At 38.7% G+C, this 21802-nt stretch overlaps 1 protein-coding gene across 2 annotated transcripts in view; it reads right to left on the bottom strand.

The window, feature by feature from the left end:
• The window catches only part of PTER (phosphotriesterase related), a 68885-nt gene that overhangs the window by 7026 nt on the left and 40057 nt on the right, over positions 1–21802 (bottom strand). For both annotated transcript variants that reach the window (XM_058532486.1, XM_058532485.1), the window contains exon 4: positions 430–570. In XM_058532486.1, the coding sequence (XP_058388469.1) occupies positions 430–570 (141 nt within the window). The remainder of the gene's footprint in view (positions 1–429; positions 571–21802) is intronic.

Genomic DNA, 21802 nt, shown 5'->3' with positions numbered 1-21802 from the left:
CAATCAACTTCTTCAGTGGATACTTTTAATAAAGCCTTTCAAAAATTCATTGTAGGAAGTCATGAGTTTAGCGTGGTCAACCCGGGAAAGAAACAGCTTACTTCATTAGGGATAAAAAGAGGAAAACGTCTTTTGTTCTCTTCTTGTCATGGCAGGGGTTGAATATTATTTGTGTTTCCTGTCAGCTGCCCATCTGCACTGAGCTTCTAAGGCTCTGCTAAGCTTTTGCCTACTTAAGATGACTCATTTTGTCCTTGAAATAATATATAGAGATTTTCTCCCTGAAACAATATAGATAAATTTTTCTCTGCAAGTCTCTGGCTCAGCTTGCTTACTGTTTATTGAATCTTTGCTAATACCTACCTAGATATGAAAAGCAAAAAAAAGGCTGGCAAAAGGGAACGCTATGAGAGATTTCATCCTATTTACCTTTTAATTCTTTTATTATCATTGGGCATGTCAATAGCCGGGTTGAATTGGTAATGAAGGAGTTCGGTACCAAAAAGATCAAATTCCAAGTAACAGCCAAGTTGAGCAAACTCCAGTAGTTCCTTCTTATCAAGTATAGTCCTAGAAAAAATAAGACAGACATATTGTTGTTATCAAGAGCATATTTTGCACATATACAGATTAAAAGTTTTAAGCACACTATGTACTGAAACAGTTTAAATCAAGTAAAAGAACTTTTGAGTTTGCTCTTATGATGTGACTATAAAACAGTAAGTTCAATTTGTTACCAGAAATAAGAGAATTTAGCCATCCAAAATAGGAGTTTTCCCATCTACAGTGCTTGGAAACTATAGACATTTTAATTATTCTGCCATTACTCAAAAACAATTTTGTAATTCTTCTTCAGAATTGTCTTCAAGATATGTTCCATGTTCTTTTGAAGATCTTGAGTGGAACTGCTGTGAACTACGGAAACTATCAAAGGAAATTGGCATCAGGTCTGGTGAATTGGGTGAGTAATACTAATCTGGGTAAAGCATGAAGCTAAGAGAAGGTAATAGAGAGATTTTCTTGTGAAGATCATAAAGTGGTTCTAAACTTAATTCCAAAGTCTATGTGACTATCATTGCAACTTTTTTAAAGGGGGCAACATTCCTACAGATATTTATGTTCTGGTATGCTTATCTTTTACATAGAACTTATTATTTTATGATAACTTTTATGGATATCTTCTCACTTCAATAGAGATCACAGTAAGAATATCACTATTTAGGATGTAAGACTATGTAAATGAATGAGAAAGGAGAGAAACGTTAAGAGAAGTACAGGCTACAGATAGAGGAATAGAGGCTAGAAGAAGGGTAGATTATCTCAAGAAATTTAGATTATAACAAGTAAAAAGGGATGCATTAACTTGACCCCAAAAATGCCATGGTAGAGATTCAAATACAGAGAGAAATAGGAAAGAAAGACAAAAAATCCTACCGAAGACAATATGGAAAAAATGTGAGGAAAAAATATACCCCCTTAGACAATTGTGAGGGGAGTTAAGGACCTAGAGAAAGGAAGTGATTGGGATCCAAATTGGCCTGGAGAAGAGCTGGAATGTCAGACAATCATTGTCTTATTAGGCTTTTATCTGCTCTGATATTCTTTTACTTTGGCAACTCCAGGATGCACGGATTAAAGCACTATCATATGTCTATAAATCTGCTTCTAAGAGGTCACAAGCGTTTTCAAAGCCTTTCTTCCAAACCATAGGAGGACCAATTAAGCCTCCCTGTGTCACAAGTGCGAGAAGTTTCTGCAGTACTGGGATGCTTCCTGGGAGTTGACTATCAACTTTCCCTTGGAGCAATCATATGGTAACTGGCTCCTTTTTATTCTTTTTTTTTTTTGATAGCAAATTTTTTACATTTAATAGTGACTTAAATTTGTCTCTTGGTTTAGAATTTATAAAAATCTGTTCACCAATTTAGCCTAACTTATAGTTCACAACGTTGTTTAGGCAGGGAGGCTAAAAGATCTTTCCTTTATGCTATAAAATGTGCATCAGTTCTGTGCTATCTTCTATTAATACTACTTCTTTTCCATCTTCTTACCGTGGAGACCATCTTCTGCTTCCAAAATTACTAGGCTAAAAGAATGTGTGTTTTTCTATAGCAAACATATTCTGTTTTCCCCCAAAGAACCACCATGCTTAAAAACAAAATATACACAATTAAAATAACATAAGGGGAAAGGGATAAGTTTAGCATTTTTCCTTTTGAGTCAGTTCATTCAGTTTGTTAATTACCAGGAGGGGCAAGGTACTGGGGGGAGGAGGGGAGTCCAGAAGGGGAAGGGAAGCACCAGTAACAGGTTGGATCAGACTCTTACATCTGCTCCTTCTTTTGGCCTAATGCCTTAAGACTAAGTTTCTGAATTTTAACTGATATATTGAGGAATACATTCAATGAAAAGTCCATAGTAAATGAAAAGCCACAGGAAAATCTTGAGTCTTAGATCCAATTGAAAACAAAAAGTGAAGTTGCTTATCATTGTCGTGGTCATCCTAGCTGAAAATTACAAGAACTTACTGTGCATCTGGCATTGTGCTAATTGCTTTATGTTTATTATCTCATTTAATATTCTCCCTAATCCCATCAGATCTCAGTTTTACAGATGAGGAAACTGGGTCTTGAGAGATTAGATATTCACTCAAGGTGATATGCTGAAACATAAATTCAGTCCAAGGCTAGAATCTGTGCTCTTAACTATCATACTATATGACTTCTCCTATTGCTAAATATTCTGTACTCAAAGGACATTTTCAAGAATTACATTGACTGGGTGTTCACATTGTGTCTTTTAATTTTAATTTTGAAATTTAATTCCCTTCTCACAGTACCCTCAAAGTGCACTTGAAAAATAGAGAATTTACCATAAAATTCCCTATTGGGAATTTTAGCCTGGGGCCAAGGGGGTGATAAGCCCAAAAGTAAGAGAGAATTACTTTGTCAAGGTCTTTAATTGCTAACTTAGAGTGTAACTACATCTAATAGACAGGATCTGATCATTACAGTTATTTTGGACAATTTGAATGACGTAGTCAAAGAAGAAGAAGGAACTATATTAATCATGACCGTTGCTTACTTTCTTACTAGGAGCCTGACATTGCCCTAAGCCTTTTACAAATATTAAGGGGCACATATTAAGGGTCTTCTATCACCAGACCAGATCTCTCTCCTGCCGTCCAGACTTGCATGTCTGATTGCCTGCTTGCCATCTCTACTTGGATGTCTAATAGACAGCTCAAGTTTAACATGTCTCAAACTAAATCCCTCGTGTCCCACTCTAAACCAGCTGCTCCAACACCCTTCTCTGTCTCAGTTGATGCCAACTCCATCCATCCAGTTGCTCAGGCCAAAAACCTTGTAATCCTCCTTGACTACTTTCTTCCTCTCATACTCCACATCGAGCCCATGGGGATAAACTTTTGGCTCAACTTTCAAAATATGACCCGAATCCAGACAGGTCACCACCTCCTCTGCTACTCCCCTGGTCCAAATCACCATCATCTCTTACAGGATCCCTGCAATAGATTCTCACTTGCTCTCCTTGATTCTATCTTAGTTCTACTACAGTTTATTCAAATACAGCAACCAAAGTCTGTCTTCGCACCTAAGTCAAATCAGGTCTCCCCTCTGCTCAAAACCCTACCAATGGCTTCCCATTTCCCTCAGAGAAAAAGCCAAAGCCTGACAGTGGTCCACGAGGCCCTGCATGATCTCTTTGGATGTGATCTCACAAAATCTTCCTTTAAGGAAGGAATGGGGAATGTAGGGATCCAATACTCCAGATGTCAATTATATATAAATGCTACTTATATTATAAATGTTACCTGAAGAATATCACCATAGGTAGAGATCTCTTTCTAGAGGAAGACTAACATGTTCAATAAGATTCATCTACTGATGAATCTAATAATTTGAAACATGTAAGTTTCAAAAGTAACCCCTGGGAATTCTTATCCTATAGAACAGCATATAGAAAGAAGTATGATTTTGAGGGAAATGGTCCCTCTGTGAAACACTCTCAAAAATTTTACAGTAACAGGTAGGGAAAGAGAAGCAATTAAGCTGATATTTTGGACATTAGGAAAATGCAATTAAAAAAGGCGATAGAAAAATTTGCTGTCATTAAAAAGCCAGGAGACAGATAGATAAATTATTATTATTATTTTTACGGACATTTAGTGATGTGACGCCCTCTGGATAAATGAACATTAGTGTAAAGGCAATTAAGAAATGAATTCACTTAAATGCTCCTTACTAAAGTGCGAAATCCATGGGGAAAAAGTAGTGTCAATAATCATACATATTTTTCAAAGGAAAGTCCTGAAATAAATAGAATTTAGTATTAGATGTTAATAAGGAGTAGGATGGGAGAAGTAGGTGAAGCAAGAAAATAAACAGTTAATAATTAGCAGGTATTTAAAACAGCCCTTTCTCATTTAATACTTACAAAAACTATATGACAAAGGTATGATCATTCCCATTTTATAGATGAGGAAACTAAGTCTCAGAAAAGTTAAGTAACTCAACTTCCAAAGTGAGGAGCTGTGAACCGAGATTGCATTTGTCTTCAGAAGCTATGTCCTTTGAGCATGCTGCCCCTTTTGTGATGAGAGCACCCACCCACCACAGCAGCTCCATTCCTTCTCACCAGCACTCACCTATGGGGAAATACACCCCATTACAGAGACATCTCGGAGCACCCTGCACCATGAATGCCTAACAAGGTGACTTAACTACATTAAATTGACATTCAGTTGGATGACTTCCAGGGACTTTCAAGGTGCTACTGAAGTTGCATTTATGCAAGTGACTTTTTTTTTTCACTTGGAGAAAGGATTGACCCCAGATGTCAGAATGGTACCACGGGAAAATGTACTCTGCTTGACGTCTTTCAGATGAGGATTAAACAGAGGTCCTGCCCCTCCCAGTCATCAATGATCTCATAGCACCTCTCACAAGAGTAGAGGTGTCAACCTCAGCCAGTTCTGCTCATTCCAAATTCTCTATCCATGAATAATTGTATTCTTTCTTATTCCAATCTTCCCCAGCATTTAAGGCAAGTATTTTTCATCTCTTGCCCTAAACAGTCAGTGAGGTGATTGTAAGATACAGAAGAGCCAGTGCATCCATCTTCAAGGTGGAGGAAGTGGTTGCAATGTCATTTGTAAAATATCCTGGGATTTCCCAGGAGGAAGATGAGATTTTTGTACCAAGTATTTGTTCTTGTCATTCATATTGTATCATTTCTTCCATTGCATGTTTTACACATTTGCTTCTCAATAAACAAATTCTTCTATATAAGGAACAGGTATAAATTTTTGACAAACATATTGCCATCAGCTAAGAAAATGGTCTCTAAAGCAATTTGGCTCTCTTCATTTTCAGAATACGGTTATCACTTACTAGTGTTTTAAGGCTGGTACTAAGCAAGACAGTTGATTCTGTTTTTCAAACCTCTTTATATTCTAGATCTTATCCAAGTGCTGAGGGGTTTAGTTTAATGTCAAAATGCACTCTGACTGGGAGCAGAGAAGCCTGTATAAAGTGATAATTTAGACAAGGGTCTATCTTGGTAGAAAGAACTAAGGAGCAGAGGAAAGGATATGATTCATGGGGGTGATCAAGATGATAACAATACCTAACATTTGTCTTGGGCTTTATAGTTTCAAAGAACTCTCAAATACATTATTTCATTTCATACATTCAAGCACATCTTCATGAATTCATTCAGCAAACATCTACTGTCCTGGACTGTCACCTACCTCGCACTAGCCTCTGTGCTGAGAATACAGATATGAATACGAAATTTAAGCTACTGTCTCAAGGAACTTAAAGTCTAGGAAAGGAGAGAGATATTTAAACTAATAATTACAATTAAATGTGTTGAAAACTTGTTATCGTAAAAGCATTCACAAAGCATTATGAAAGAATGATAATAGAAGCGGCTCTTTTGAGTTGAGTCTTGAAGAATACTACTCAGATAATGGTTGGTGGGGTTCAAGTGTTGGATGAGGGATGGATGATCCAGAAAAATACCTGTTGAGAGGCAAAAAAAAAGAGCTTTTTGTTCTGGAAGATAAGGCTGTAATCGATCAGAGCATGATAAAGTGCATGAGAAGAGAAGCATCCATCCATCATCCATCCATCCATCCATCCATCCATCCATCCACCCACCCACCCACCTATCCAATAAGAAATTGTTGCTCATCTACTTATGACGAGATATGAACTGGGAAAACAAAGACAAATAACACAGAGTCCCACCCTTCAAGAAGTTCAGTGTCTATTAGGGAAGAGACATGAAAACAAATAATTGCTTTACAGACCTTACCGGTGTAATACTAAAAGTACTTCTAGGAACTGGGTTGGCACAAAGAAGGAGATATCAAACTCTGCTTGGCTCATTCAGGAAAAGCTCCATAAAGAAGAAAACCTCTGATGAGTGGCATATTGAAGAAAGACTCTACCAAGTAGATAAGGGGGAATAGGGTATTTGCAGCAGAGGGACTAGCTTGTGTGAAAAACATGTAAGAACCATCAGCACGGGGCACTCAAAGTCACAGTCAGTTGTGCCTTTAGCCCAGATTCTGTGTTTGCACTGGAGGCTGAGGGGAGATGAGGAGGAGGGCTGGGTGGGGACCAGATGACCAAGATGTTTGGATTTTGTGCTGAAGGTGAAGGAGAGCCATTGAAGTGTTGTAAGTCAGGGTGGAGGAATGTAATCAGATTTGCATTTGGAAAGATCAAAATGGTAGCAATATGGAGGCTAGACTAGGGAGCAAGACTAAGGGAGTGATTCCTGTTTGGAGACTATTACAATAGTTCAGGTGACAAATGAGGGCCTGAATTAAGATAACAACAGAGGAATGGATAGGAATGGATCTCTGAATGTATGCAGAGACCTTAGTGAGGCATACAGGTCTTCACATATGGGGGTGCAGGGGGAGGGAGGAGCTCAGGCTAGCATCTGGGTGAATAATGCTATTGTTGACCAGTCTAGGGTGAGCAGCAGGGAGAGTAAAAGATGGGGCTCTGTCCCATAGCGACAGCAATGGAGAAGGAGAATCAGGGCCTGTCTTGGACAACTGATTCGATGTTGACGTCATTAAATGATACCAAGAACATGGGAGGAGCAGGTTCTGAAACTCACAGTCAACTGATGAAATAATTATGCTATATATTAATGTTATTGCATAAATGAAGAAATTAAAGCTTGGGTCTTTTAAGTGATCAAGAACTCAGGTATTTCTATTCCTAGGCTAGCGCACTTTCCATTACACTGTGCTGTGACTTTGTGGTAATTCATCAGCCGTTCCAATCTGTGAATTCCTGGGCCTAGAGAGTAAGCACCATGAGAACAGCTCTATTATGAGACCAGACTAGCTCAGGGCCTGATATGTATAGAAGGAAGGAATACATTCGATGCTAAAACTTAGGACCTTGACCAAGTAATTTTTAAAAATTGGCATATTAATACAGTAATAAGGAGATACTTATATACAACTGATTTATTAAACACAATGTTGAATTTCAATTGCTGATTATTATAAAAATTGTTTATCGGGGCTGGCCCGGTGGCATAGTGGTTAAGTCTGCACGCTCCACTTCAGCGGCCTGGGGTTCACAGGTTCAGATTCCGGGTGCAGACCTACGTGCCACTTATCAAGCCATGCTCACGTGGCAGGCGTCCCACATATAATGGAGGACGATGGGCATGGATGTTAGCCCAGGGCCAATCTTCCTCAGCAAAAAGAGGAGGATTGGCAACAGATGTTAGCTCAGGGCTAATCTTCCTCACCAAAAAAAAAAAAAAAAATGTTTACCACAAAAGTAATTCCAAAAACACTCTTTGTTTCCCTCCATACTGAATTCCTCAATTTAAAATCAAGGGATATTTATACTGATAGTGTCTTGTGGGATTCTTTATTATTTTACAAGAGCTTTTCAAGAACATATTAAAAGAATTACTAAACTCAGCTAGAACTATTCATGTGATAACCTAAAATAAATTTTTAAATATTTATAATACAATGTTTAGAAGAAATTAATATATAAATTACTATAATCTAATAAATTCAATGTTAATATAATTTTAAAACACTATTCATGTATACTCCTATACTGCTAATGGCAGTCCCACCTTAACTATAAAATCTGAAAAATTCTTAACTGATGAATTTCAGTTAGTTAATTTTTTAATGTCAAAAATAAAAACTAAATAGAATGATGTAAGTTTTTAATGTATGGGCTAAACATTGTCTATGGTTAGAAAGTATAATTTGTTACTTCATTTAAATATTTACTGGGAACTTTGGTTTCACATAAACTCAAAACCATCAATTAGAAGGGTGGTATACATTAATATACTAGTTTATTTTCACATATGTAGGTATTTTACAGGTTCATTTATCTTTTTTTATAGGACTCTTTTCATCAAGGCATTACTTTTATGGAAGTCTTTAAATATTAGAAAATAACTGGGAATGAAAAACAATAGAAAAATAATTCAGATTGCCACATATTTATTTTATTCCCCATTATCTATATTTGAACAGCATCTTCTTCCTGCATTATTCAGTTCTCTGACTCCTTGGGTCCGCACCAGATGTTTAATGACATCATAGGAAGGAATGATGTCACACTTTCAATATTATGACTTCAGTGTAGGCTTAAGCAAAAGGAACAGATGGCTGCAAGAGAGAAAAACCCTTGTTTAAATAAGACTTACACCAGAAGTTGGCTCCGAATGCGAAATGTAATTAAAACTTTATTTTTAAATACATTTCACAGTTTATACACCCTAGGAAGGGCTTTTTACCATATGAACTTTCCAGCTGCCACACAGCACAAAAGAGGTTGCGTTTTTCACGTAAGGCAATACACAGTTCAAGGAATGATGGTATTGAAGAGAGTGAAGATAAATCTCATAGACATGGCAATCCTATTTGTTAAAATGTCACATTTCATGGGAATGGTGTCAGAGTCATGAAAAATTGCTTTAGAAGAAAAAAATTACTAGTGGAAGGTTTTGGTGAGTATAATGTACTAGAGAGACTACATGGCCAGCGCCTTCCTTTGCCCTGACATTGGGCTGGTCTGCCCAAATGTCTCTGTTAAAGAGAGCAATTTGGGATATTCAGCAAATATCAATTACCAGCATAACTTAATTGTATTTTATTTGGCACTATTTATGTATATTGAAGAGCTGTGCTATATTTCAGTTTGTTAAATGTTTGTCTGGATTTTCTATTTCATTTTAAATAGGTCCTGCAGTGAAAGGAAATTCATGATAAACAATAATGGGGGGAAATTTGCATAACACTTTAAAGGTTAAAAATAATTTTTCTTAACCGCTTTTGACAGATGAGCAAAAGATTTGGAGGCTTGAGTGACTTACTCAAGGTCATGCAACAAGGTCACGCAGAACTAGAATTAGGCAATGTGACCCCAGCACCCCTATTTCTCCATTGTCCCATGCAGACGTAGAATATACATTGCCTTGGGCCGCCCCGTGGCTTAGCGGTTGAGTGCGCGCGCTCCACTGCTGGCGGCCCGGGTTCGGATCCCGGGCGCACACCGACGCACCGCTTCTCAGGCCATGCTGGGGCCACGTCCCACATACAGCAACTAGAAGGATGTGCAGCTATGACATACAACTATCTACTGGGGCTTTGGGGGGAAAAATAAATAAATAAATAAAACCTTTAAAAAAAAAAAAGAATATACATTGCCTTAATGAAAGAAATAGCTGCTGCCAATGTCATCACACAATTTCAACCTGAAATATATTCAAGGTTTGTGTTTCTGTGTCAGTGAGTACTCGCTATAAACCAGCGTAGACTTTTATGTAAAATTTAAAGTCCTTTTAAACAGGCCGTGATGACTTGTTTAAAAGCATCTAATTTTTAAAAGCATCTAAAATTTCTTATATTTTCCTATCATCTACATAGTAATAACAGAAGAAATGTCAGTGGACATTAGTAAATGGAAAAAGGGAAGTGTTATTAGTAAATATTATCTTTTAAAAGTTTTCACTTGCTTATCAGGCCTCTACTTTGTTGCCTGAACTAATTTCTTTAGTTCTGAGCCCATATAACTAAATAAGTTGTCTATATTATATATAACGTACACAACGTATATACTATACTATATATATATGTATGTGTATACTATACAATGCACACCCATTCTTCTCATTGTATACTATACATTGTGCACATAATGCATGCATATACATAACCCTAATAATAAACTGTTAAGAAATACAGCATCGTACACACAGGATTCTAAATGTTATAAACCGTTTCATGTGCATAACATTCCAATTGTTCTTTTTTAAAACTGCTACCATACTACTATTTAAATATATAAAGATGTTTTGCCCAATTTCAGTTTGCCAAACATTTGCCTGAAATTGTTTTTGAATGGTTTCACATTAATTCACTAGTATTCATAGGAATTAAAAGCACACAGTTCCAAGGATTCCAGAAAATTATTTTTTGTGGCTTTATAAAGACAACCTTAAGGTTAAAAGTCACCATGATTATAATTAAATAATCATTTTGAAGGCAGAAAATGGGTCTTGCTCCCTGCTACATCCCAGTGTCTGGTATATGGTAATTAGGCACTCAATAATTATTTGTTAAATAAATGAATAAATGAAGTGATATTCCACTCATTTACTTCATCTAATTAAGTGCATGAAAAAAAATGTGTCAAATTTGTGTCCTTGGAGTGGTGGGCGAGTTTGGAATGAATAATCAGGGATAAAGAGAATGAAATGCATTGTTAGTCGATCCCCTGTTGCAGAAACTCTTGGGTCAAATTCCTCCACCTTCCACAGGGAGCAGTGTTCAAAGAGAGAGATGTGCCATTTTCTGCACTTAATTATCATTGTGCCCCTAATCAGACTCTAGGCTCTGGATTTCCATCAAAGCCCTTTGGTTTGTTCAATAGATAGCCACGTAGAAAAAAGATTGAGGCATAGCACCTGTCTATTGCTTTCCCGGGGGCTCAAAGTTTAATCTGTAAAGAGTTAGTACCCAAATACCTTTCAGCCCTGTTATTTTACCCAACTTTCCTTGGTAATGAAAGAATTGTGTGATCATAAAAATACTTTAGGCTACCCTATAGTACAATACGGATACACCTTCCTTGGAGATGAATGGCAAAGACTACCCATGCGGTGTCTTTTTCAATCGCATATGCCCCGTGTTAGACCCGGGGTGGAGGCAGTGCTGTGATTATATGCCGCCTGGAAATGTGGATGGAGTTTTAACAGGTAGCAAAATTATAATAAATGATTAAAAGGCATAAAGCCTCTGTAGATTAAAAGCCCAAACAGGAACACTTAAGTGCTGGTGTGATTTTCCAATAAATGTTGACTTTGGGTGGCTATAACTGTCAAGGGCAGCCCCCTACGATGTTCTCTAGGGTTAACTTCACGGCAGTCAAGGAGTGCTTCCACAGGCCCGTATTTCTTAAGGAGAACAGATGGTTAGGGGAGGGCCTAGACACAGAAGCAGATTTATCTTGTCAGGCTGTTATCTCCAGGTAAATGACCTTAAGCACGGCACACATGGTCACATGACAACAATGTGGTTCAGAGGTGTCCTAAGGTGATGGCCATTTGTTAACTCTTCCCTCTCAGGGTCCCAACTGCTCCTTTTGGATAGGCATATAGCAGTTTTGTTGTTGTGTGTGTGTGTGTACAATGTATTTTAAGGCAAAATGCCTTATGCATGAATGCTAGTGATGATTTATATACCTTCAAAAATACTTGCATCAATGGGATTGTGGACATCCTGGAATATTTTATTTTGTATTCTCAAATACTAGAAATCCTACCTTTAAGAGGATAAATGAACAATTTTACAGGAAGTCGAAGCTGAGCATCAGTCCTGCTGGAGAGCCCGGTGTTCTAAAAGGGGCCTCAGGGCAGAGCCAGTGCCTTGACTTGCTACCTCCCCATCCCAACAGCCGGTGGGTTCAGAACCTTCTCTTTTGTGCCTAAAAAGGCAAGGTGGGAAAACTGAAATGATTTTTTTTTTTTTTTTGGAGGCCTTGTTTTCAGGATGCTCTTCTTTTTTTGTGTCGTCCGTGCATTTTGTTTCATGAAACACATGCCCTCTTGTGATTTGTCCCCATTAGAAAAGCTGAAGTCCTTGCCCTTTCAGTACAGATAAGATTGTGTGTGCAACCCAGCAGACCTCAGAGCATCTGTGAAAGGCTGACCTCGTCAAACTTCAGCCTGGCAACTGTCTTGCTGTGAACAGTCACATCAAAAAGCTCAAGTTGCCTGCATCTGCCTCCCTGATTATTTTTTTTTCTGTTACTTTATTTGGTTTGTTTTTCCAAATGCACTACTTGTTCTAAAGCCATTTCCCCCAGCTGCCTCTCCACTGAAATGTTCAGACTTCTATGTTTTTCTTTTTTAGGCACTGGAACCCTGAATAATCCCTAATATAGGTACAGAATGGGTGGCTGCTCTAGAAATGGTCATAGGATTTTCCAGGATGCTCTGAGTTTGTCTGATGTTAGGTCAACCTCTCCATTCCATTCTGAGCCATCCTAGAGGGAGGCATTGAAACGGCAGCCAATGAAAATCAGATAACGTAGCTTTACTGTTTAAAAGAAAATACATATACGTATGTGTATGCATACATATACGTGTGTATACCTATATATATATATGTTGATTTTATGAGCAAAGAATATACATATATATATTTGATTTTATGAGCAAGGATGTCCTACTGTGCTAGGAGTTAAGATTTATTTCACAATTTCCAACAAAACATTTTCTATTAATGCCAAGCATAATTTTCTGATTTACTGACATGTCTAACTGTAAACAGAGTTAGAGAGATTCTTCTTTAAGAATCATCCTGAGCCAGTCCAAGTAGTATGGCAGATTAAACATTCACAGAAAACCTTTCCAGCATAGTACACGTAAAATCCTGAATACAATGAAAGGGAAAAAACCCATATTTTTAAATGCTTGGTAAAGCTGTTGGGAAAGTAAAGGACCTCCTCAGGGGGCAGAAACAACAACAGAGCAGAGAAAATGAGGAGGAAGAGGAGATCTAGAGCTAGCATTGGCCTGGGGGTTTTTAATGGGCCAAGTGAGGCAGAGCTGGGGCCTGAATGGGGCAGGAGATAAAATGGAGACACAGCCTCCACCAGCACGTAAAGGGAGCGCCCCTGTCACCCAAAGACAACACCCATGTGGAGGGACTAGGTAAAAACTGGGCCTGCAGAGGGAGTCTTTGCAGATTATATGTCTTTTTCAGTCTTGTCTTCCCGTGCAAGGGAGGCAGGTTGAGAAAAACGTCCCTCCTGAGAATCCATAACCACAAGCCTGCACTCACTGAGTTTAGGGCCAGAATTCATAGCACCTGGGTGGTTCTAACCCCTCAAGTCAAAAGTTTAGTTTAAGAAGTCACAAAAAGACACACACTGGGGGGCGGAGTCAAGATGGCGGCGGAGGCAGACTCTGAACTCACCTCCTCCCGTGGACACAGCCAATTTACAGCTACTCGTGCAAAAATTACCCCTGAGACAGAACTGAAAACTGGATAAGAGGAACTCCTGCAACAACGGACAATCCTAACTGGGGTGGAAGAGGCAGAGACTCCCTTCCGGAGAGGAAAAACGCCGCCTCCACAAGCCGCCAGCTTCACGGCCGCCGGGAGCAGCTCACAGGTATGCAGCCTCCCTGGAGGCGCGGGGCCCTGAGCCGGGGAGCGCTCCTGCTGTGGGCATTTTGTGGACCCAGCACAATCGAGACCAGCGGCATAATATCTGACTGTGCCTGCTACTAAAGCATTGGGGAGCACCCCCAGAAAACCCGGTTCACAAAGAAACTAAAACTGGCTCTTAAAGGGCCCGCGCACAAACTCACCTGTTCCAGAAAGCATCCTAAAATCACCAGAAAGAAAGGTGCACAGTGCTGGGGTGAAAAGAGACTCACCTAATAGGCCCTGAGTGCATCTCGGTGAGGGGCGAGACCTCTCCAGGGACTGGGACATTGGCGGCGGCCATTGTTGTGGCCTGGTGTGAGCGTGTTGACACAGACGCCATTGGAGTTCTCCCTGAGGCCTGCTAGCCCAGGGTCTGCCCCACCCGCTAGAGCACCGATCTAATCCAGCTCAGCCAGGGCAGGCAGCCCACCCTAGAGACTGGCCCCACCCAACAACAAGCCCTCAGGCAACGTGTGGGCCTGCATAGATTGGTGACTGGATTCTCTGCAGCCTGGCAACTGAGCTGACTTGAGCGGGGCAGGGTGTGCACAAGGAGCGGGTGGAGAGAGTGTGGGGCGGTGGCGGAGTGTGTGGGGCTCCCGCCGTGGAGAGACTGGGTCCGCTTGGGGGTCAGGGCGCTCACACCGGGCAGGACTGTGTTGACTGTGTGTGTGGACCTGTGGGCAACAGGGCTTGTCAGCTGCAGAAGACTTGTGCTTCTCAAAGACCCACATAGGAGCTTTGCCCCACCTTCCAAAGCCTGAAACAATTGGGTGCTCCTGTGCCTGAGGCCAGCCCCACCCAGCTGCAATCCTCAGAGAGCTGACAAGAGACCTAATAGGCTAGAGGCTTACAGCAATTGTAAGGCCCTGAGCCTAACAACCTGCCACGCTGGGGGCCTACTCACTTAAAAGAAATACTGCAACACAAATGTGGTATTAGAACTTGCAGCCAACTGTGCTGGGGCTCCCCACACCTGATAAAGAGACCGAAGGGCCCACAACAACTACAAACAGCTGAGCATTACAACAGCTGGCCAGGAGCATAACTCAGCCTCCCTGGGCGCCTACAGGGAGAGCTAACAGGCCACAATAGAAGGACACACGTAGCCCACATAGGGGTCACCCCTGGAACATTGAGAACTGAGGGAAGGACACTGGAAACCTCCTAAGGCATCACTTACATAAGGTCACCTATCCAAGAGCAGGAGACGTAGCTGACCTACCTAATACCTAGACACAAGCACAGGGAAAGAGGCAAAATGAGGAGGCAAAAGAATACATTCCAAGTAAGGGAACAGGACAAAACCCCAGAAAAGGAACTAAGTGAAACAGAAATGAGCAACCTACCTGACAGAGAGTTCAAACTAAGAGTGTTAAGGATGCTCACTGATGTGGGGAGAAGAATAGATGAGCTCAGTGAGAATGTCAACAAAGAAATGGAAGATATAAAAAAGAATCAATCAGAAATGAAGAATACAATACTGGAAATGAAAAATTCATTAGAGGGACTCAAAAGCAGAGTAGAGGATACAGAAGAACGGATCTGTGAGCTGGAAGAAAGACTAGAAGAAATTACCCAAGGTGAACAGGTAAAAGAGAAAAGAATTAAAAAGAGTGAGGACAGTCTAAGGGACCTCTGGGACAACATCAAACGCACTAACATCCGTGTTATAGGTGTCCCGGAAGGAGAAGAGCGAGACAAGGGGTCAGAGAATCTATTTCAAGAAATAATAGATGAAAACTTCCCTAACCTAAGGAAGGAAACAGAGATCCAGGTACAGGAAGCACAGAGAGCCCCAAACAAGATAAACCCAAAGAGGCCCACACCAAGACACATCATAATCAAAATGTCCAGAATTAAAGATAAAGAGAGAATCCTAAAAGCCGCAAGAGAATGTCAAGTTACATACAAAGGAAACCCCATAAGGCTATCAGCAGACTTCTCAGCAGAAACCTTACAGGCTAGAAGAGAATGGCACGATATATTTAAAGTGCTAAAAGAAAAGCCTTAGAACCAAGAATACTCTACCCAGCAAGGTTATCATTCAAAATGGAAGGAGAGATCAAAATTTTCCCAGATAAGCAATAATTAAAGGAGTTTGTCACCAAGAAACCAGTGCTACAAGAAATGTTAAAGGGACTGATTTAAGGGGAAAAGAAAAGACCACAAATAGGAAAAATTATCTATTTCCATGATTAGAACGTAATGGATACAAATGCACAAAAAAGAGGTTAGATATGATATCAAAAACATAAAAGGAAGGAGGAGGGGAGTTAAAAAGTACAGCTTTCAGACAGAGGTCAAACTAAAGTGACCATCAATTCTGTATAGAAGAAGTAAGGAACAGAGAAGGACTACTACAACACTGAGGAAAAAAAAAAAAAAAAAGTTAAAAAATGGCAGTAAGTACATACCTATCAGTAGCTACTTTAAACGTCAGTGGACTAAATGCTCCAATTAAAAGGCATAGGGTGGCTGACTGGATAAAAAAACAAGACCCATATATATGCTGCATACAAGAGACACACTTCAGACCTAAAGACACTCACAAACTGAAAGTGAAGGGATGGAAAAAGATACTCCACGCAAATGGCAATGAAAAGAAAGCTGGGGTAGCAGTACTCATATCAGACAAAATAGACTTTAAAACAAAAACTGTAAAAAGAGACAAAGAAGGGCATTACATAATGATCAAGGGAACAATCCAACGAGAGGATATAACACTTGTAAATATCTATGCACCCAATGTAGGTGCACCTAAATATGTAAAGCAATTATTAACAGACATAAAAACAGAAATAGACAGTACCACAATAATAGTAGGGGACTTTAACACTCCACTTACACCAACGGATAGATCATCCAAACAGAAGATCAATAAGGAAACATTGGCCTTAAACGACACACTAGAACAGATGGACCTAGTAGATATATACAGAGCATTCCATCCAAAAACCGAAGAATACACGTTCTTTTCAAATGCACATGGAACATTCTCCAGGACTGATCACATATTAGGCCACAAAACAAGTCTCCATAAATTTAAGAAGATTGAAATAATACCAAGCATCTTTTCTGACCACAACGGTATGAAACTAGAAATCAACTATAGGAAGAAAATCAGAAAAGCCACAAATACGTGGAGATTAAACAAAATGCTACTGAACAACGACTGGGTTAACGAGGAAATCAAAGAAGAAATCAAAAAATACCTGGAGACAAATGAAAATGAAAATACGACATGCCGGAATTTATGAGATACAGCAAAAGCAGTTCTAAGAGGGAAGTTTATAGCGATACAGGCCTATCTCAACAAAAAAGAAAAATCTCAAATAAACAATCTAACAATGCACCTAAAGGAACTGGAAAAAGAAGAACAAACAAAGCCCAAAATCAGTAGAAGAAGGGAAATAATAAAAATCAGAGCAGAAATTAATGAAATAGAGACCAAAAAAACAATAGAAAAAATTAATAAAACCAAGAGTTGGTTCTTTGAAAAGATCAACAAAATTGACAAACCTTTAGCTAGACTCACCAAGAAAAAAAGAGAGAAGGCACAAATAAGTAAAATCAGAAATGAAAGAGGAGAGGTTACAACAGACACCTCAGAAATACAAAAGATTATAAGACAATACTATGAAAAGCTATATGCCAACCAATTCGACAATCTGGAAGAAATGGATAAATTCTTAGAATCATACAACCTTCCAAAACTGGATCAAGAAGAAGTAGAGAATTTGAATAGACCAATCACCAGTAAGGAGATCGAAACAGTAATCAAAAACCTCCCCAAAAATAAAAGTCCAGGACCAGACAGCTTCCCTGGTGAATTCTACCAAACATTCAAGGAAGACTTAATACCTATCCTTCTCAAACTCTTCCAAAAAATTGAGGAGGGGGGGAAGCTCCCTAACTCATTCTACGAAGCTGACATTACCCTGATACCAAAACCAGACAAGGACAACACAAAAAAAGAAAATTACAGGCCAATATCACTGATGAACATCGATGCGAAAATCCTCAACAAAATACTAGCAAATCGCATACAACAATACGTTAAAAAGATTATACACCATGATCAAGTGGGATTTATTCCAGGGATGCAGGGATGGTTTAACATTCGCAAATCAATCAACGTGATACACCACATTAATAAAATGAAGAACAAAAATCACATGATCATCTCAATAGATGCAGAGAAAGCATTTGACAAGATACAGCATCCATTTGTGATAAAAACTCTGAATAAAATGGGTATAGAAGGAAAGTACCTCAACATAATAAAGACCATATATGAGAAACCCACAGCTAATATCGTCCTCAATGGTGAAAAACTGAAAGCTATCCCTCTAAGAGCAGGAACCAGACAAGGATGCCCACTGTCACCACTCCTATTTAACATAGTATTGGAAGTCCTAGCCAGAGCAACCAGGCAAGAGAAAGAAATAAAAGGGATCCAAATTGGAAAGGAAGAAGTGAAACTGTCACTATTTGCAGATGACATGATTTTATATATAGAAAACCCTAAAGAATCCACCAGCAAACTTTTAGAAGTAATAAACGAATATGGTAAAGTTGCAGGATACAAAATCAACATACAAAAATCAGTTGCATTTCTGTACACTAACAACGAAGTAGAAGAAAGAGAAATTAAGAATACCATCCCATTTACAATTGCAACAAAAAGAATAAAATACCTAGGAATAAACTTAACCAAAGAGGTGAAAGATCTGTACACTGAAAACTATAAAACATTTCTGAAAGAAATTGAAGAAGACACAAAGAAATGGAAAGATATTCCGTGCTCTTGGATTGGAAGAATTAACATAGTTAAGATGTCCATACTTCCTAAAGCCATCTATAGATTCAATGCAATCCCTATCAAAGTTCCAACAACATTTTTCACAGATATAGAACAAAGAATCCTAAAATTTATATGGAACAACAAAAGACCCCAAATAGCTAAAGGAATCCTGAGAAAAAAGAACAAAGCTGGAGGTATCACACTCCCTGATTTCAAAATATACTACAAAGCTATAGTAACCAAAACAGCATGGTACCGGCACAAAAACAGACACACAGATCAATGGAATAGAATCGAAAGCCCAGAAATAAACCCACACATCTATGGACAGCTAATCTTTGACAAAAGAGCCAAGAACATACAATGGGGAAAAGAAAGTCTCTTCAACAAATGGTGCTGGTAAAACTGGATAGCCACATGCAAAAAAATGAAAGTAGACCCTTACCTTACACCATACACAAAAATTAACTCCAAATGGATTAAAGACTTGAATGTAAGACCTGAAACTATGAAACTTCTAGAAGAAAACATAGGCAGTACGCTCTTCGACATCGGTCTTAGCAACATCTTTTCAAACACCACATCTGACCGGGCAAGAGAAACAATAGAAAAAATAAACAAATGGGACTACATCAAACTAAAAAGCTTCTGCACAGCAAAGGAAACCATCAACAAAACGAAAAGACAACCTAACAATTGGGAGAAGATATTTGCAAACCATACATCTGATAAGGGCTTAATCTCCAAAATATATAAAGAACTCATGCATCTCAACAACAAAAAAACTACCAACCCAATTAAAAAATTGGGCAAAAGACCTGAACAGACATTTCTCCAAAGAAGATATACAGATGGCCAACAGACACATGAAAAGATGTTCAAAATCACTAACTATCAGGGAAATGCAAATCAAAACTACAATGAGATATCACCTCACGCCCGTCAGAATGGCTATAATTAACAAGACAGGAAACAATATGTGTTGGAGAGGATGTGGAGAGAAGGGAACTCTCATACACTGCTGGTGGGAGTGCAAACTGGTGCAGCCACTATGGAAAACAGTATGGAGATTCCTCAAAAAATCAAGGATAGAACTACCATATGATCCAGCTATTCCACTGCTGGGTATTTATCCAAAGAACTTGAAAACACCAATTTGTAAAGGTACATGCACCCCTGTGTTCATTGCAGCGTTATTCACAATAGCCAAGACTTAGAAGCAACCTAAGTGCCCATGAAGGGACGAATGGATAAAGAAGCTGTGGTATATATACACAATGGAATACTACTCAGCCATAAGAAACGATGAAATCCAGCCATTTGTGACAACGTGGATGGACATTGAGGGTATAATGCAAAGTGAAATAAGTCAGAGGGAGGTCAAATACCGTATGATTTCCTTCATTAAGTAGTAGATAATAACAACAATAAACAAACACATAGGGACAGAGATTGGATTGGTGGTTACCAGAGGGGAAGGGGGGAGGGAGGAGGGTGAAAGGGATAATTCGGTACATATGTGTGGTGATGGGTTGTAATTAGTATTTTGGTGGTGAACATGATGTAATCTATGCAGAAATAGAAGTACAATGATGTACACCTGAAATTTTTACAATGTTATAAACCAATGTTACTGCAATAAACAAAATATTAAAAAAAAAAAAAAAGACACATACAGTATCATTCCACTCGTATGAGGTACCTAGAGTAGTCAAATTCATGGAGAAACAGTAGGAGGGTGGTTACCACGGGCTAAGGGGAGGCAGAATGGGGAGTTGTTGTTTAATGGGTATAGAGATTCCGTTTTGCAAGATGAAAAGTGTTCTGGGGATTGGTTGCACAACACTGAATGTACTTACTACTGAACTGTACACTTAAAAGTGGTAAGATGGTAAATTTTGTGTTATGTGTATTTTACCACAATTAAAATTTTTTAATTTTTAAAAATTTAGTTTAAAGTCATCTCAGGTTGGTACTGCCCCCTAACTGCCTATAAGAAACAAACAAAACAAACAAATAGGAAAAAAAATCCCAACTCAGGACTCATAATTTCCAAGGAATCTAACATCAGAATAAAAAAAATTTTTTTAAATACAAGGAAATAAGCTCACGTGAATGAGACCCAGAGGAACCAACAAACTGTAAAATTAGAGTAAAAAAGACAGTAGAAATTGGATTTATTTAATTACAAGGTAAACATTGTATGCTTAATATTTTTTTAAAGATTGAATTGAAAACATGTTGAAGGACAAGGAAATTATCAAAATTAGCCAAGCAGATTTGAAAAGTAACCAAGTAGAACTTATAGAAATGTTAAAAAATTATAGTTCTTAATATTATAAACCAAATTAATAGGCTAGGCAACAGATTGATTCTGCTGGAGAGAGAAGTAGTAAATAGGAAAATAGAACTGAAGAAATTACAGCTCAAAAAGGCAAATGGATGGAAATATGAAGGAGTGTTAAGATACATGGAGGACAGGCAATAAGAGCCTACATATATAAAATTGGAGTTCGTGATGCAAATAGTAAAGAAAATGTGGATGAAGCAATATTTGAAGAGACAATGGCTAAAGTTTTCCAGAAACAATGAAAGACACATCCTCACATCCAGGAATCCCAAGCAAACACAATTAAAAGAAATTCACACTGAGATAGATCATAGCGAAAATACAGAATACCAGAGAGAAAGATATTAAAAGTAGTCAGAAAAAAAGGCATATTACATCAAAGGAAGCTCAATTAGTTTCAGCTGATTTATCCACAGCACCAATGTATGTCAGTTGAAAGGAAAATCTTTAAAGGGCTTAGAAAAAAATAACTTCTAAATAGAACTATCTATTGTAATTAATTATTATAAATTATCTATTCTATTAAATTATCTCTTATGAATGAAGGAATAAAGTCATTTTCAGATACATAAAATCTAAGCATTTATTACCAAAACAGATCTGCACTAAAGGAACTTCAAGTGATGTACCTAAAAAAAATCAAGGATAAAGATCTAAGATGTAAGAGGGAATGGTGAGCAAAGAAAATAGCAAACAGAAACACTGACCATTTATATGTTTTATAATAATAAAATAGCGTCTGGGGCCAGCCCGGCGGCGCAAGCCATTAAGTGCACGTGCTCCACTGCGGCGGCCCGGGGTTCGCCAGTTTGGATCCCGGGCGCGCACCGACGCACTGCTTGGCAAGCCATGCTGTGGCGGCATTCCATATAAAGTAGAGGAAGATGGGCATGGA

This window comes from Diceros bicornis, chromosome 36 (genome assembly GCF_020826845.1).
Source record: "Diceros bicornis minor isolate mBicDic1 chromosome 36, mDicBic1.mat.cur, whole genome shotgun sequence".
In the NCBI taxonomy this organism is placed as follows: Eukaryota; Metazoa; Chordata; class Mammalia; order Perissodactyla; family Rhinocerotidae; genus Diceros; species Diceros bicornis.
The sequence above is the reverse complement of the archived record's forward strand: the minus strand, read 5'-3'. Positions and strand labels throughout refer to the sequence as shown.